General features: G+C 38.9%; 1 protein-coding gene across 23 annotated transcripts in view; it reads left to right on the forward strand.

The window, feature by feature from the left end:
• MAST4 (microtubule associated serine/threonine kinase family member 4) overlaps positions 1–18,911 on the forward strand; it is a 556,148-nt gene that overhangs the window by 470,725 nt on the left and 66,512 nt on the right. For all 23 annotated transcript variants that reach the window (XM_053223443.1, XM_027040714.2, XM_053223445.1 and 20 more), the window contains 2 exons: positions 8,328–8,397; positions 13,598–13,676. In XM_053223443.1, coding sequence (XP_053079418.1) covers positions 8,328–8,397; positions 13,598–13,676 — 149 coding nt within the window. The remainder of the gene's footprint in view (positions 1–8,327; positions 8,398–13,597; positions 13,677–18,911) is intronic.

Consider the following 18,911-nt stretch of genomic DNA (forward strand, 5'->3'; position numbering starts at 1 on the left):
TCTGATTTATATATCGTATGAGCAAATTCTAAGCTCATGGTTCCCAATTCTGGCAGCATTGTACAATCACTTCGTTAAAAAAAAAAAAAAAAAAAGCATTAGGACCTGGATATCAGCATTTTTAAAGCTTCCCAAGTGATTCTCTTATGCACCCCAAGTTGAGAACTGTTTATTGATCTAAGGATATGAAAGAGGAGAGTGGAAGAAAAAAATACTAAGGCAAAGTCTCAGGACCAGGGAATTTCCAACATTGGGATGGTTTCTGGGAACTGAGCGTCACAATTCTGATTTGTTAGATACTTGGCACATTGCATATTATTTTATCATGAATCAATAGAATTGCATGTCTTTGATTCTTTGAAGTCTGAACCTGTTTCTGGAGTTAGAAACTGAAAATGCTTAGGTAACTGTTAAAAGAAAACACTAAACATATTTTGCTTCTTTCACATAGACTTCCTGTGTACGAGAAGCCAAAGAAGCACTTAGAATTTGTTAAATGGGGCCACCTTAAATTGCACATGTATTTTTTAACTGTAAGAGCTGAAAAGAGAAAGTTTATAATAGAGAATACATTTAGGTTATATTTAGCAAGTTACATGGATGTGCACACCATGCCATTTAATACTTCCTCTTTGACTAGAAATTACTAAGCAGTTGAAGCAAACAATCTGAGAGGAACCAATTTCCTGATAGCACCCTCCTGTCTTTTGTAGGTAAAAAGGGAAGAAATACTTTGTATCTAATTATGTTAAAGAATTGAAATCCTTTCATGTAAAATAGAAAAAAAATGCACACCATAGGTTACATTCTTTAACTCCATCTTTTACCCTGATTCAGATATGAATTAATTATCTAAGATGAAGGAATGCATCAAGTTTCATAAAATTGCATGAACCTTCAGAATATCTGTTGCACTGGCTATGTTCTTAACTTCCCTTTTTTTGACCTTAAAAATGCTACTCAGTAACATTAAACAACGGCTAAAAATAATCTCTATTGTGGGAAGATGAATTACTGTAGATGGGAGGAAAACAAAGTATCAACTTTCTTCATCACTCTTGACATTCACCAGTCTTTACTCGGGATCACCTTGAGATGTGACATCAATTCAGAGTAATAAGGAAGGGTCAATGAAAAGCTAAAACATTCTCAAGAACCCATTATAACACATCTCCAAGGGCTTTGTGTCAATGCCGCAGCATTTCAAATAGAGTACACGAATTCCAGAGAACAGCTTCATGAAATGGAGACAATAGGCATCTGCAAGAGTCTTATGACATAGAAGTTGACCTGTTACTGGATCTCTCTTGTACTCCCTACATGTTTCCCATGCTGCACCCTCATCACTCATTACTTAGAAAGCGTCATGTGTACATTGGGCAAGAATCTGTTGTGACACAGTATATTCTCCACAAGGTTTCATTGTTGAGAGCTCACTTTTAGTAAGTAATTTTGATACATTTAAGGACTTAGGTTTAAGAAAGTGTTTTTTTTTTTCACATGAATTTGGATGCAGAATTGGTTTTTCAAGATGAGTCTAGAGCTGGGTGATGTATAGAGTTAGCTGACTCTATCAGATTTTTGGCTCTTTAGGTCTTGTTGGCCTCTTTATCTATTGTAGCAGGTAGCTCCAAGCTCTGTGCATAAAAAAACCTAATACATAATCATTGAGTTTTAAAAAAACTGTGTGTTTCTAGTTTTCTATATCGTAAGGACTAGGTTAGGCACTGAGAATCCAAAATACACTTTCTGTGTATCTACATGTATAACTAGAGTTCATCGTCCACCAACATTTAGAATTAGCGATTAGAAGAAGAGAGAAAGGGAATAGAGTACATGTTGTTAGATTCCATTTAGTTTCACCCCATGGTGACAAGTAACAGAATGATTGAAGTTATCATTACTCAGACTTCATTGTTTAGCCTGTAGAATTTTTCTTCCCTATAAACCCTTCACCAGCACTGAGATTTGAGTTTCTGAAACAGATTAAGACTATTCAGTCTGCTAGGCACTAAATAATGTGAACTGGAAGGGCACCTGGGTGGCTTGGTCCGTTGAGTGTCTGACTTTGGGTTGGGTCATGATCTCACAGTTTGTGGGTTCGAGCCCCATCAGGCTCTGTGCTGAGAGCTCAGAGCCTGGAGCCTGCTTCGGATTCTGTGTCTCCCTCTCTCTCTACCCCTCTACCGCTCACACTCTGTCTCCTGTATGTCTCAAAAATAAATAAACGTTAAAAAAATTTTTTTAAGAAATGTGAACTGGAAAAATGTTACTTGCTTTCAATAACAAAAACTATTAGAGAATTTTTAAATATTTAATGAATATAAATGTTATGTGAGAACTGCAACTAAATATAAATTGCATATAATATAGAACATGAGTACATTTTGATAGATTTGAAATTATTTGAGGTGATGTCTCTGTAAGTAAAAGAGCCTAAAGCCTACCCACGTAGTCTGTCTTATACTCCCAAGCTCTTTCCTCCCTTGGTTTTCCTCATCTCAGTAAATGCCACCATCTACTCTTTTGCTTAGTGTTGAAATTTAGGAGTCCTCTTTGTTTCTTCTCTTTCCCTCATCATCCCACTCAATCCACATTTTCAGCCAGTCCTATTCATTGTCCTGCTAGACACAGCTAGGATCTGCAGTTACCCTGTCCAAATTGCCATCATATCTTACCTTATCTGTGCGAGTAGCCCCCTAACTGATCTCCCTGGTCCGCTCATGCCTGCTTAGAGCCATCGGTCACAGAACACTAGAAGGATCTTTCTAAAATGTAAATTAAATCTTATTATTCCCTTCTATGTAGTAGAGGATTGATAAATATTTATTGAGTGAATTAATCAGGGAGATGCTAGTGAATAGTGATACTGGCTACTGGAAGATCAATAAGCAGGAAGGGACAGGGAAAAGCAAAACAGGTTCAGAGAGCCCATATTTTATGAAAACTTTGGTTCATTGTCTATAATGATCTGTTTACTTGAGAACACCGAGAAGTCTACTTTCCATTTGTTGGCCTGCTGTGGACACTTCACAGCCTACCCAGAGATAATGCCATTGACGGCCAATCAAGGTTTTTCTGTGTCCACTTAGATTCTAAACAGCTGCCCAGCTTTAATTAATATCCCACAATTATATCTGGAGAGGAGCCAGTTGCTGAGACAGCTGTCTAAGTGAAGGGAAGATCTTTTTTTTTTTTTTTTTTTAATTTTCTTGTGTTAGCTGGGTCTGGTAGGATGGAGTCAACATTCTCAGGTGATTGGAACTATTGTTTCTGAAAGTTCACTCAGCCTAAGGTTCCTGCATAACTGTTCCAGTGCCCATCTTATCTGTTGGCATCCGTGTTGGAAGGAGAGCCTAGGTTGGATTCTTTCCAGTTTGCTCTTAGGGCTTACTTTATTTTGTGTGTGTGTGTGTGTGTGTGTGTGTGTGTGTGTGTGTGTGTGTTTAAAGTTTATTTTTGAGAAAGAGAGAGACAGAGCACAAGCAGGGGAGGGGAGGAGAGAGAGATAGAGACACAGAATCCGAAGCAGGCTCCAGGCTCTGAGCTGTCAGCACAGAGCCCAACATGGGGCTTGAATCCACAGACCACGAGATCATGACTGAGCCGAAGTCGGTCGCTCAACCAACTGAGCCACCCAGGCGCCCCCTGGTCTTAGGGTTTAAAGCAGTGGCAGTGTGTTGCTGAGAATCTCCTGTGGAGCGATAGGAAACACGGTACTGATTGTTGTAGTATAAAACGGCACAAGTCATTTAAGCTGATCATCAAGTAATGACAACAAGGACTCAAATGGGGGCTTACTCTTTGATCCACCAGGAGTTTCAAATGGCAATTATCATTAATTCTTGGATTCCCTCAGTCCTGATAGAAAATCAAGGCAACCAGAAACTATCATTTTGTGAACAGACAGCTATTAAAAGCACATTAATAATCTGTAGTGGGTATAGCATATGCCTTTTAAAAAGATTTGCATCTTGTTTCTCTGTGGCGAAGACACAGGACTTCTCCAACCTAATTACAAAGCAATCAAACAATTTAATTAATCTGGAAATCACTTTCTTAACAATAACTGCCTCTACAATGAGGCACCCTGTGCAGAACCGTTAGGTAAAGCCCCAATTTGTTATATTGCTTGTATGTTGGCCGTTCTAGCCCTCCCCCCAACCCCACCCCCGGGATCAGAGAGTTAATTACCTACCAAATGCCTGACCACTACTAAGGTTTACTTTACCAGGTCAAAAACATCAGCGGCAATAACAACATCCTATAAAGTGTCCTAGTGCTCAGACATCCAAGAGCCAGCAAATCCCTGGGAGCAGCAGGATTTGAGTTATAAGCAAGTGCTGCACATATGGGCAGAGAATTAACTGGCACCAGTTTTCGCTTGAGAGTCTCTCAGGTATTGCTTTGCAGATGGGGGGATGAATTCAGAGCGCAGTGCTGTGAGGAGTGAAGGTCATGTGTAGGACGCCGGTTTCAGTCCGTCTTGCTTTTTTATCCTGGGGACTCGGTGTGCACATCCCTGGCAGCCTGGTCCTCATTTCATGAGTTAAGAATACATATATAAGATGTGCTTTTTTTGTGTGTTCTAGGTTAGTGGTATTTTGAGCACTGTAAGGCTTTAGAGACTGAGTAGGTAACCTGGAAATCAATTTTTTAAAGTTTGTTTATTTATTTATTTCAAGAGAAAGAGTGCATGCACGACTGAGGGAGGAGCAGAGAGAGGGGAAGAAATCCCAAGCTGACAGCACAGAGCCTGATGTGGGGCTTGAACCCATGAACTGTGTGCTCATGACCTGAGCCAAAATCAAGAGCCAGATGCTTAACTGACTGAGCCACCCAGCAGCCCCAGAAATCAATTTTTATTCAAATAAGAACACAGACTTCAAAGTTTGACTCCTACCTTTCTAATCTGCTAATCTTGTTATTTCTCCCTAAGGAACATTGAGGAATATTCTGTAATAACACAGAATAATCTACAGAATACTCATCCGCCCTTTTCATCTCCTAGTAGTACCATGCCACTTCTCTCTCCAAATTCCCTACTAATGGGCAGTCGTTGTCCCACAGTGGGTAGTCAGTCACCCATAGTCTACCCATATTGGAAATGTTTGGTCACTTGTAGTCTGTAGTATTTTCATTACTTCATTTCTAGTCCATCACCAATTATGCTAGGTTTGCTCACCAAAATATTTTTTCTGTTGGCCTTTCAGGTCCTAATCTCAGCACCTCAGCTCCTCTTCTTTGGCCGCTCCTCTGTCCGCCTAACACATTTATGCCATCTATTGAGACATCTATTGAGGTTAAGACATCTATTGAGGCCCTCCTCTGGTTAATACCAATAAACATAGTTCACAACTCATTGGCTCTACCAGTCTGACTCCCCTACTGCCAGAATATCTGTCTCTACTGCATTGCCCTACTCCCTTTGGGTCGTTTTTGTCTCCTTCCTGAGGTTCTTCCATTTCTTCTCTTGAGCTTCCGGAACCGTCTTCAAATGAAGCTGTAGTCTCTTGTCTTTAATGAATTGTCAGATATTGTAGTTCAGGCTACCATCATTTTCTCTAATATCCCATACATTTAAGAGCCTTTGTGTTAGTATGTGGGGGGTGTGTGTGTATACACCTTGGCACTTAAATCTAGATCTGCCATAAAACAGGAAGAAAGATCTGTTATTAGCAAGATTTTGCAGATGGCTTTGTAGTCTTAAGTTTTGGAATTTGCGTTTGATTTTACAGCAATGTAGTGGATGAGAAGAAAATGAGGAATATTTTCAATCGATTGGCTTAGAAAGGCAGCACAAGATGCAGAGGCAAAACCCGAAGATTGAAAATGGTTAATGGTTGGGGTGCCTGGGTGGCTCAGTTAAGCATCCGACTTCAGCTCAGGTTGTGGTCTCACAGTTTGTGGGTTGGAGCCCCACCTCGGTCCCTGGGCTGACAGCTCAGAGCCTGGATCCTACTTCAGATCCCGTGTCTCCCTCTCTCTCTGCCTCTCCCCCACTCGTCCTCTGCCTCTTTGTCTCTCAAAAATAAATGAACATTAAAGAAAAATAATAATAAAAACAGAACTATTTAATGGTAGCCTTGATTTTTTTTCATTAAGAGCAGAAAATTAACCTATCTCTTTATATCTCTGTCTCGACCTGCTCATCTTCAAAGTGAGGGGGTTGCCATGTATTGTAGGATGTTACATGGCTTCCTAGGGACCACTCATTAAAATCTCTAAAAGTGAGAAGAATTTTAAGTTAATTCCTTGTTTTTCCCTTCTTTAGATTCTTAAAAATATTTAATAAGCTCTCTCTAGTTCTAGTTGATCTCATTATAATTTCCAGATGTAGTGTTCCCTTTACAAAGAACATGGGGTTAAGAATTTGGTGCCAAGTTTCATTATTTATTCTCAATGAATTGGGTAGCAGAGATTGTTAAACCTCTCATACCTTGGCTTCCAACAATTAACTGTTTTTGTTTTTCCTAATAATTTAGGAAATCTATATGGGGTGTGAGCAAAGTGAACATTTTTTTCCCCCAAATAAAATCTACACTAAGATTTTTGGCATTAGATTCATTTCTCTTTAGGAAACAAAACTTTTAGCCATGTTGAATTTTTCAAGATCTTTCAAGGCTGTGAAGAGTGATATATAAGCTAAGTTGGGAAGAGATGGGGCAGGGAGAATCAAGGCTTTTGGGAGAAGTTGACGGAACTTAATTTAGCTGTGTAGATAAATGGACGGAAAGAGTCCTGGCTTACTGGATGGCAAAAGCAGAATCCATTTCTCCAGGGGCCCAAGGAACAACAGATGCAAAGACATGATAAATTTCATTGCAGCAGAGGGAAAAATGCTTCTAGATTCTCTGTCCATAAAGAAATGGGCTTTTCAGCGCTTCCTATTCAAATGGCTTTAATTGTGCTGTCTGTCATAAAGTAAATGGCATCTGTTGGAGACATCGCTGTAAACTTTGCAACCGTAAGTTAATTGAAAAATTTCAGTAGGGGTATAACCAGTCCAGAAGTCCTCAAGGTAACACTAAACTTATCCTCTTTAATGGGTTAGTCTGTTCTTTTTTGCACACAGGTTATAAATTGTTTACAGCTAGGTACTGACTGGAACATGCAATCTTGTATGCCTCACACCTAACTACAGTTGTCACTTCCGTTATAAAATCAGTAATGTGGGAACTGGCTGGCTGTGAAGGATTAAACAGATCTTCCTGATTTATTTTCCGTGTTTCAAGATCGTACAAGCTTAGTTTGCAGCTTTCCCTCACCTCCGTATTTAAACCAGCTACAATTCCATCCGGTCCTCAGATAATTCTGCCAGTCTAATTAAACATGCAGAGGGAAGCCGGGTGGTCTGGAGTGTCCTGAACTGCCCCTCACCAGCTGCCTGGCAAGCTTTCTCAATGATCAGCAGCAGGTTGAGTGTTCTGATGGAGAAAGTAACAAGCCCCCAAGGAGCTGCTCTCTTTACAGTGTGCGGTCTGTGCTCCCCCCTCCCCACGCCCCCCACGGAAGGATTTAAGAACACCCCCTGCCAGCCTTTGTGTGATAGTGGCTTTTAAAGCCTGCCTGGCCAGTCACAGCCCAGATGCTTGGGAGCAGGGGGACTGTTGAATAAAATATTGATAAGGGCTAATCCTGCTGGGCCACTTGGGCCATGCTGAGAGCAAGCTAGGTCATTTGGCAGGCGAGAATTCTACCACTGAACCACCCATGCGCCGAGCTGGGTCGTTTGGGAAACAGGTCCAGACTGCTGGGTTCTTCCCAGGATTTTATGATCAGTTCTGACATTTCTACCTTTAAAATATGTACCCTGGAATACAAGGAATCATTTTCCAGAATTCAGACATGTACTCGGTTTCTGTTAATAAAAAAATACTAAGGCTGCTTTTTCTAAAGTAGAGAGCCCCCCCCCCCCCACCACACACACACAAGTTGGAGCATACACTTCTACTTCCATCGCCTGTTTAAAATGTTAACATCTGCAAGACTAAGAATCAAGACACGTGTATATACGTTATTCTTTAGTCCTGAAATACTGAGGTTATTAATCTGTGGAAGACTGCTGCTTGGTGATGGGTGAATGTGCTTATTTATATACCTGCGCACTTGGAACGCTGTGCTGGGACTCAAGCCCATTTGCTTTCCCGCCCCCGGCATACACACACACACCCCCAACCCCCCCAGCCCTGCTGCCAGCAAAACTAAAACATTCTTGGAGATGGACGTTTGACAAAAATGTACAGAAATGCATTACTTGCAAGAAGATGATTCTGGATGTGGGATAGGAATCATGTTGTGATTTTTCCCTCTGTTTCTCTTTACAGGAAACAGCCCTCAAGATAGTCCAAGAAATTTCTCCCCCAGTGCCTCAGCCCATTTCTCATTTGCACGGAGGTAAGGACTTCCTTTGAGTTGAATAGAAAAGTGTTTTGTAGAAGATCCTGTCTCCCGAACCTCACTCTTCCTCATTCCCCACTGTTCCCTCCTGTACCTCTGCCTTCTGCCTGTGTGATCCTACCCATCGTCATATACAGCTTTCTCAGAAGCTCCCTGCCCAAAGATAGCTTTGGACCACTGCAAAACTTTGTTGTAAACACTCCTGCTTTAAAAGTTTAATAATGATATCTGACTCATGCTGGAGTTACATGGACCTCTCTTGGTCGTTTCCTAGATGGCGGATTCCCATTGAGGGCAAAAAATGACTGTTTCCATTTCTTTCTCTTATCGCCGGTGCAATGCCTTGTGCTTGATGTTCAACAGATTATTACTGAGTTATCTGAGCTTACATTATAAGGATTTGATTGATTTACATGTCCTGGTGCAACTGTTTTTTGTTATTGTTGAAATACTTTTTTTTTTTAAATGACCTTTCTTGGGGTCGCAGAGTATAAAGTCTAAGATGGCTCTTTATGTGAGAGAGTGAAGCCACCAATTTAGTAATCCCCCTATGAACTATAGGACATTTTATGTTTTCTCTTCCTATCTTAGTTAGAATTTGACACCAAGTATTGAAGATACATGTTATTTCTGGGTCATTCAGTCACAAGAAAGTCTTGTTGTTCAGAGGATCATGGGCATGTGATGTAACATCACACCTTTTTTGTTCTGGATCTTCTACTGGAATAACACAGAGAACAAAATGCCCCTTCAGCTATAGGTCTCTGAATATTCAGGACAGATTCAGTTTATGGTCTGATTGTCCTGCATATTTGCTCATTTTTCTCAGAGACCTAACTATACCATGAAGTAGATCAACATAGCACTAATAAAGACTTGTGTGTAGGTTTAAAAAAAAAAATGGTTTTAACACATGTTACTAAGCAGCAAAACCTGGAGTGTCCTCACTGCCATTTGTCAGCACGTAATGCATTTACATTACTAAATCCAGAGAAAAGGATCTGTTGGCAGTATTTTCAGAATTCTCTGTAATTAAGATTCCCTTGTAAATGTCACACATTCCCCACTATGTGGTAAATGCCTGTGTGTGTAAGGTTCCAGGTTTCACTGTGGGCAGGACACAAGAGTATAAGACATGCTCTCTAAGGAACTTGAGACACCCCCCCCCCCCCGCCTGACTTTTGGCCCTTTTCCAGCTTTTCTTCTTTTAGCAACTTGTTTTAAGCACTTAAAAAAAATGCGAAAATTAACAGGTCCCGCAAAGCCTGTGTTTGCCCAGTGAATATTAATTCATGATAATGCTGCTACTCTAAGTGGAAAAAAAAAACCTTACAAAAAATTAATAAACAAGAACCCACCATAGCCTTTAAAACATATCTCTTAAAAGAATGCATTTCATCACATTAAGTAGTAAGAAAAATGCAAATCTCATTACAACGTGCATTTAAGCATGACAGAAATCATAGTCTCTTCATCCTGCCTTATTTATAAAAATGAAGAAAACCTGATAATTAAGTGGGTGACTAGAGGATAGGTCAGTTTGGTTTCTATGCTATTTAACAAAATACACAAACCCCCAGGCATATGCTAGTTTTTGACCAGTAAACCTTCAACCATGACACAAGATGAGCACAGAACTCTAGCTCATTTTGCATGAATTTACAGATGGACCTCCCTCTACAGTCTTCAAAAAGTATTAATTTCAATTAAGACATGAGTGATCATCTTTTTAAACTTTTATTCAAGTAAACAATCCTACATTTGCTATAAAAACTCAAATTGGTGCATTTTTATATAACCTCTGGTGTGTCTGTCTTCCATCTTGAAGTTGATTTTTATTAAGGAGACATGGAACTCGTGGGTCTCCATTCCCTTCCATTTGGTATGCATTTTTGAGCCTTTAAGAAATAATACCATTTTTGAGGGTCTCACATTTTATTATTTTGTATATTCAGTTCAGCAGAGAAGAGATTGCTGTGTTTTTGAAAACTATTCTTGAGTGAAGGGATAAAGATCAGGTTTATTAATGTTTTCTCATCTTATATGTGTAATAATAACCCACCAGTAGACATCCCCTGTGATGTAATGGTTTAATTTCAGGCTGGAAAATATGACACTCGCTTGCTTTCTGCATCATCTAATACATATATTAAAGGTAAAATTCTCATACTGATTTCTTTTTTTTTACCACTGTGCTAAAAGGCTGAAAATGAGCATTGTGGTATAGTAAATATTTTTATTTTGCTAATAACTGTGATACTGATTTACAATCCATCCGATTACGGGATTAACATTTTTTTTCCTGGGTGAGAAGATGGAGGTAATAACATTGTTCTGCCTTTCCCGGAAGGTGTGGGACTTATTTGGGAACTGCTTTTACTTAGGTTGGAAATATGGAGCCCTGAATACATGCCATAGGTGTTTCCTAGTTGGCTTGTTGTTGCTTACCAGAGTAAATCTCAGAATGTATTTGCACAAGCAAATTACTAGAACTCAGCAATTGCCTGCTGAGTTCAGGTCATAAGACGCTTGTTGAGTGCTGGCATAGTTCAGCTTGTTCCAGGATCAACCAGAATGTCAAATGTGTCACTCCAGGTGACTTATAACAATTAAATAAATAAATCTTCTTCCTCTTCATACAATTATAATAGCCAGGTTGATACTGGGACTTTTCATTCTTCATTGTACACTGTATTAATCTAAATTTTTGTGAGTCATGTTGAAATGCTGGGTTTTTGTGCCAATCCTTTTGTATTCTGTGTTCTCATCTGATGTTTTTCGCTTCTTGCTTTTTCACTTAGTTTAACATTGAGAGATTTTTACCCACAGGAGAAAAAAAAAAAAAGGGAAAAGAAAAAAAAATTACTCTTTAAAAAAGCCTTGTTGCTTTGGCAAGGATGAAGTCTGTCTTCCGATAACATTTTATTGGTAGCTACTGCAAAGAAAAGACAACATTGTTAGCAGGATCCAAATTGCACTTGTGTGATAGCCTTCTTGAAAAAAGAGGGCATGCTCTCTCTTAAGTACTATATGTAGCGTATATAGTAACAGCTGATGTGCGGTTGTCATGGTAATGAAAACGCAATGGTCTTTTGTGCTCCATTTGAGTAAATAGACACAGAGAACTTGGAGAACTTCATGAGACATAAATTATTTCTGGTCCGTGGATGCACAGGGTAGTAAGTACAGTCTTGTTTAAACATCTTTTAGTTGTGTATTTTCCAGAGTAAGCAAATGTAATTTATGTTTCAAAACTAATAAGAACATGTGTTTTCTTGGAATTGTTCATTCATGTGAAATATGCTTATTGATACCTGAGGGAAAGGAGAGTTAATGAATCACAAAACAAAATCATGGTGGGGGAAATGGTGTCCCTCATTCTTTCCAGAGACTAGATTCTGATAATTGCTATTAAATGGACTGAATAATTCTTTTAAAAATCATATCATTTTTTACTTTTAAAAATAGGAGGTGTTTAAAATATAAAGTACACCATGGAATTTTAAGTCTTCAATAAGTAGCCAAATAAAATAGGACTCACCTGTGTCCATCTTGAGAACCATGTTGTTATAATTATTGTCTTTTTAAACCTTTAACATTTTTAATTGCTTAAAAATATTTTGAAAGAATGTATGACTTAATTGTTCCCATTCCTTGTATGTGGTATATTTACAAACACTTTATTTTGCTTCTTTTTTTTAAAAAAAAAACAAAACATACTTGATTCATTTGTACTCCAATCATGGTCACAGAAATGACAGGTAAATTTTACTGAAATTTTAACATTGTAGTATTTCTGTGATTCGTCCCCTTCAATTTCTCCATTTTGTCTTTGTGGACCATTTGCATTTATTGGAGGCAACATCCATGGTAGCCTGTGATTATATTTTCCCTTGAATGTAATTTAGTCTCAGATGTCAGTTTTTTGTTTTTTTTTTTTTTTTACATAAACATCTAACTGTGACATTTCTGAAATTCAAGTCTAGTACTGTTGAATCCTCTGACTTCAACTTACTGTGAATTGTGTCTGTGGTAAATTTGGTCTGCTCTTATCTCTCATTTGGTAAATTGGTATAATCACGCATTACAGAAAGTCTACATATGATATTCCCATCTAAAGAATGCAGTAAGGCTCTTTATAATGTGTGTTTTTCCTGTTTTTCCCTTGGCAAATGTGCATGTGTTTGTTTTCACAGTGGTATATGGTTTTGAAGTCACAGTCTTACTCAGAATAAATAACAAAGTAATGATTCCAGGAAACCAGAGATTTCAGAAAGTTCGCTTTTGGGTGTTCCCTTGCAATAGTATTGTCTCTGCTGCTTCATTAACTCATCTGAGACCCTTGTAATGACCCTCACTCATCACCAGAATCTACCCCAGAGGTTACCCTATGACCATTTGGAGAGAAGAATCACTCTCTTCAAGGACTCCTGACAGTTTTGCCTCTGTGACGGGGCCACGGTTGTATTCTGTGTATTAGGTTCTGTCACTAGTGGAGAATTTTCATTCTGCCCCTGCCGTCACTGGCCAGAATGGGGTGCATACTCAAAACCTGTGCAAGGGGCTTTGGTTCCAACACTTTATGAAGCCAGGTCATGCCAGAAGGCAGTAACTCTTAAGAGATTCTAAGTATAGGGTCAGTCCCTTTTTTAGTGTGAAAGTAATTTGCTACTTAAGGCTTGAACCAGCCCGGAGCCTCACTAACCCTTCCCTAGATGTGATGAGTAGGACACTTGCCTTGAAAATAAGTGGAGCATCTTTAGGCTGTAATGGAAGTCCCCACAGGCTCTTGTACCTTGCTGGAATTCAGGTACAAATTCCAAAAGATCCATGGCCTCGGTTATCAGTTTCCAGCTACGAGTATTTTTCCTCCTCCCTTTCTGTTTTTATTCATTTGAATCTGCTGAGTCTGACCATTGTAATTATCCCTGGTATTCATTTTGTCAAAGTGCGTTAGTGAGAGATCAATAATATGGATCAACCCATTCACTTTCTCCTTGTTTGGGTGTATTGATTCAGTTTAAATAAAAGTCAACCTGCTGTATAATGTTTGTTTACTCTGGTCATTGCTGAACATTTCCTCATCCTCACTGACTGTATTTGTGTCATTCGTTTGGCTGAAAATACTCGGTTTCCCTGGAGTTCCCATGCAATGGTACTCCAGTGTTGGCCAAAGCTAATCTCCCTTTCTCACCAGGACTGATGGACGCCGCTGGTCCTTGGCTTCTCTCCCTTCTTCTGGCTATGGGACAAACACCCCCAGCTCCACAGTCTCTGTAAGTGCCTAACTTGTCTCATCCTCCTCACAGCCACACGGCTCTCTTACTCTGTTACATGGGAGATGTTTTCTCTGGGTGTTTCCTGGTAGGAGGGAGAAGATAAATTCTGCATGTCTGCCACTGTGAATGGGTTACTTCTCACTTGATGAGCTGACAAATATAAAAAGGACAAACTCTCTGCTACAAGCTTTTAAACCATAGTGCATAAATTGAGTTAAGTCAGTCCCAGGATCGCAAGTTTGGAGGAGATTGGGAGCTTTCGTTTTAATACCATTTGGTGTAGTTTGGGGGTGGAAATGCAATCTGGTTTTATTGCTTTGGTTCCACACCAGCGATGTCTGTACTGAAAATGCCATTAAACTTTGATGGCCTGGGTCTTATTTTCTTGTGTGTCTTAAATGGAGGGATTTTTGTTTGTTTGTTTGTTTGTTTGTTTGTTTTTGTTGTTTTGTTTCTTTGTTTTTCTCCTCCAAAGAAAAAAAATGGCAAGCCTTAAATGTGTACCTTCTAGGTAAGGTGTTTTTTAAAGGGGAGATTAAAAGAATTTAGTTGTAAGTTAAGACAAGGAGACAAAATGAAACCATGAAGATGGAATAGAGGAAGAAGGATACCCTTGCCCCAAACTGTAACATTTCAACAAGAGCCCTAGCTATTAATGGAAACAATTCAGTAAGTTAGATAGATGCTTTCTCAGGTTAAATTAGTGGTGTTGTGGGATATCTGTCTTTGCCAAGCTTCAGAAGCTGGTGGTCATTTAGAAAGACCAGGTATGTTGTAGGTATTCAGTGAATACCTAATGGAGTGGTCTGAACGCCCTTGAACCAGCCGGAATGTGGACTTGATGATTTCAGATTTCCTTCTAATCTAATACGTTTCCATCTTGATTTTGTCAAAATCTGTGGTCTTTTGTGTAGGGTTTTCATCCGTGGTTTTGTTGCGGTGGTGCTGGTTATTCACAAACCCCAACACTGTGCTAAGCATATAGATTCAGCCATGTAATAGTACTTGCATTGAAAAGACACTACAATTAAGTTTATAAACTAACTGGTGTCACCACTGCTTTATATTATGTGTTTCCAGAATTCCGTATGTAGTATAATGTGAGTTTTCTGGAACACCTTTAACACTGCCATGTTAAAATCTGATGGATTCTCTTTACCATCTCCTTGGTCATTTTTTGAGGAGAGGTAATTTATTTTCCTATCCTCTGTTCCATTTTGCTGTGGTATGTGAGCTTATTGTCCATTTAGATAATTTTGGTGAAGCGTCCTGACAGTCTTGAGTAGTTTCAGTGACAAGGCTCACATCAGGAAAATGTGCTTCAAATTTGTAAATGGTTTCAGTGGATAAAACTGTCACTAAAAAACAGTGAAGTCACCCTTGGCTGCTGTGTCCATAACCATCAATTTTTTTTTAAGGTTTTTTATTTTTTTTGATAGAGAAAGGAAGGGGGATGCCTGTGAGCAGTGGAGGGGCAGAGAGAGAGAGGGAGGGAGGAGAGAGAGAGAGAGAGAGAGAGAGAGAGAGAGGAGAGAGAATATCCCAAGAAGGCTCCGTGCCATCAGCCCCAAGCCCAGCATGGGGCTTAATCCCATGAACCATGAGATCATGACCTGAACTGAAATTAAGTCAGATGCTCAAGTGACTGAGCCACCCAGGTGCTCCTGGTTATTGGTTATTTTAGAGGTTAAAAAGTTGGATAACTCCAGTGTGAAAATGAATGCCAAAACTGATCGACCAAGGAAAAAAAAGGGTAATTAACTGAAATGTAAGTATTGTTCTTCTAAGAATTTTTGGCAAGTCTCTTGTCTCCAAATTCTTCCTTTCAGCTATATGACCTTGCTTTGCCCTTCAGTCAAGTCTTATGATGGTTTGGATGCAGAGATTTGTTGCTTGTAGGAAAAATAGGGGAGAGTGCAAGATCTTTCATCGTTCCATCTGTAGTAAATCATACACCATTTTAAAGAGCAAATCTCTTTAAAAAGGGGGAATTAACATAGAATTGGACCTTGTTTGGTACAAATAAAAAAAAAACAGTTGTTTGTAAGCACTTATTATGTGCTGGGCATTAGTCTAACTACTTAGAATGCATTATAATCCTTGTTTAATCCCAGCAACAGACCCTGTCGTATAGTTGATGTTATTCTCTTCATTTTATGGATCAGAAACTTGAGGCACAAAGAATGAACTGAGGGGCTTTAAACAACCCCCTTGTTTATTAGTAAGAGTACCCAGTAAATGGTCTAGACTCTGGGCTCATGGCTCTTTTGAAGGAATTTACATGGTGTTTCTTAAAATAAACCTTTTAATTAATGAACATGACCTGGCCATCTGTCATAATGGAATTATCACCATCCTTGACTTCCATATGTAGTCTAAAGAAGAAACCACCCGAGACAGTTTATAGTTACACACACACACACACACACACACACACACTCACACTCACACACTCACACACACACGCTCTTTCTGTTTCTAACCAACAGCTTCCAACCAGAGGTAACACAGTTTTTCTCTTACATGTTTATTAAAGAAGGTGGCACATATAATTATTAACCTCATATTCCCAATTTTTCTTTCAAGATAGAATTTTAACTTTCAAAATTACTTTTTGCCAAACGATGTAAGGAACTGTTAAATCTGTGAAGTGTAGGTTTTGCACACCTAACATAAGTTCAATTATCTCTTTTCCCTATTGTTGATAAAAGTAATGAATGAAGATTTGACAAGCTCTTTTTCATTTCTCTTATTTTGGGGGGGGCCTTGTCCTTTAAATTTTGGGGCAAAAATTGTGCAAAACTGCTTAGTAGTTTCATTTCCTTTTCTTTCTTTTTTTTTCAAAATATGTATTTTACTTCATTTGTAAATAATCTCTGTACCTAGTGTGGGGTTGGAACTCATGACCCTGGGATCAAAAGTTGTATACTCTGCTGACTGAACCAGCCAGGTGCCCCTCTTCTTTTCTAAATCTGATCCGAGTCTCTCTCAGATTTTCACTTTCTGGGTTAACTGTTAGTCACTTAGTCAATCAGAAATGCACTTTAGTTATTGTTTTGAATAGAAAGATAGAACACAAAATTACACTTTGAATATATAGCTTCAGTTTGACATATGATTGTGTTGTTAGCTGAATTCCAGAACTACTTAAGCTGAAGTGTAAACATCAAATCTTTATCCTTTGGGTATTATAGCAACTGTAAAACTGGCAAGTGTTAAAAATGCTGTATTCTGAAATTGAAAAGATTTGGTCATAGGAAATTAATCAGTCCTTCCAGAGAATATTTAGTATTGTAACTTCTTTTAACTTCCAATTTTGCCATTAAAATTCATTTGTGGAACTTTTCCAAGATAATATTAAGATCATAAGTTTTAATTTTAAAATAAGTAATAGGGAACCACAGCAGTAGGAAGACATTCCCCCATATATTTAACAGATAAATCATTTTCTACAGAAGGGAAAGAACGGAAATAAGAATATAAATACCTGTAAATATATGAGGTATGACTATAAAATGGTATTCCTTTTAATAAATAACAAGTAAAAAATGACACATGCTTATGAATAGTGTCCTTTGCAAAACGGTTATCTGGAGAGACGAAATGATACCATTATTCAGAACATTTTGGGGGAAGTCTTCTGCAGCTTTTTTATGTAACTCGTTACTCTTGGAAAGTAGGTTTGATTTAGGACACTACTAGAGTCATATGCAAACTAATTGGGTGATGAGACCCACTGATACCACATTTAGAGAATATGCGAGAAATACAAAGTGATGAGACACAATATATTGGGAAACCCCCAGACAAATGATTGAAGCTCTCCTCACAGCAGTGCCCCCCGGGTTGCTTAGACCAGTGGAGGCATCTTTTCAACAAAGTGTGCAATCTTGAGAGTGGCCTCTGCGTCTCTGCTGTCCTGCAGCTCTCACTGACTTTGAAAGTTCTCCACTGAGCAAGTCCCTGGTCTCTGCCGAAACCTATCCTTGGACTTGTCCGTTGTCAAGTGTCAACTCCCTTTTAGGGCTGTATTTGGTATCTTTGGAACCCCTGGGGCCATTTTGCTGGCCTACGGTTGTCCCCACTGCCATAAACCCATCCTGTGTCACTTGGATTTGGTGATACCCTCGTCCCATTTGGACACTGCTGTTCCACCTGAGATGAAACAGGCTTTCTTCCCGGAGGACCTCCCTGCCTCCTCACTTTCTTAATAGTGTTAAGGTTATAACCTTCACTCACGCCACCGCATCGTTCATTTTGCCATATTCTGTAAACCCAGGGCACATAACTTACGGAGTTCAGCTCGGTGGCTGGGTATTTGATATGACCACAAAATTTTCCTCTCAGAGTCAACACTTGTTAACAGCTTGTTACATTTGCTATGGCTATTTTTAAAATAAATTGTTATTTTGTTTAATAAATGTTAAAGATACAAAGAAAGCCTTTCCCATCCAATCCCTTTCTCCTCCTTGCCTCCCCAGAGGGAATTAACTCTCCTGAAGTTGATTTGTGTGGTTTCCATGCAAGTACAGGCCCTAGATACTTTATGTGAAACTCTAGAGCCCAGTGAGTCTTGGAATTAATTTTCATGTTTTAGAAAGGTAGCATGATCCCTGTGCTGTACACAGCAGCCCAACAGCACCTGGCCAGCATTGCATAATCAAATATATTAATATTTCTGCAGCAGCCTTGAATGAACAGTCACACTAAGTGGATTAAATACATATTTTAAATAGCTTTCCAATCAGTCCGGTCGATGCCATGCCATCACAAGGATTACTGTAAACTTATGAATAACCTTCAGGGTTTTAGGGTTTTGAAATCTTGGATACAGAATTGCGCATATCGATTTACCTCTGAGACCTATGTATAGATTTTTAATTCTCTTTTTTTATTTGCTACTTTCCTTATCTTCACTTTATCATTAGTGCATCTCTCCTGCTTGCAGTGATTTCATAAATTTTTTCCTGATTGTTGGAGTTGATTTGGTTTGTGTTTTATTTGTTTCTTCCTACTGAAAAGTGTTTAAGACTGTGCCTGTTCTTTCTGAGTGGAGATTTGGTTTATCTCATTACTCTCTCTAGTAGCGTTCTCATTTTTATGGCTTACAAAACAGTCTCATTGCATTATAAAAATTCCTCTTTGTCTCAGTATGTACTTATAAGGTGTTTTATAATTTCAAGGTATGAGGGCATTTTTAAGCTTTAGTCATTAATTTCTAGGGTTGCTTCA

Source organism: Acinonyx jubatus, chromosome A1 (assembly GCF_027475565.1).
Source record: "Acinonyx jubatus isolate Ajub_Pintada_27869175 chromosome A1, VMU_Ajub_asm_v1.0, whole genome shotgun sequence".
Classification (NCBI taxonomy): Eukaryota; Metazoa; Chordata; class Mammalia; order Carnivora; family Felidae; genus Acinonyx; species Acinonyx jubatus.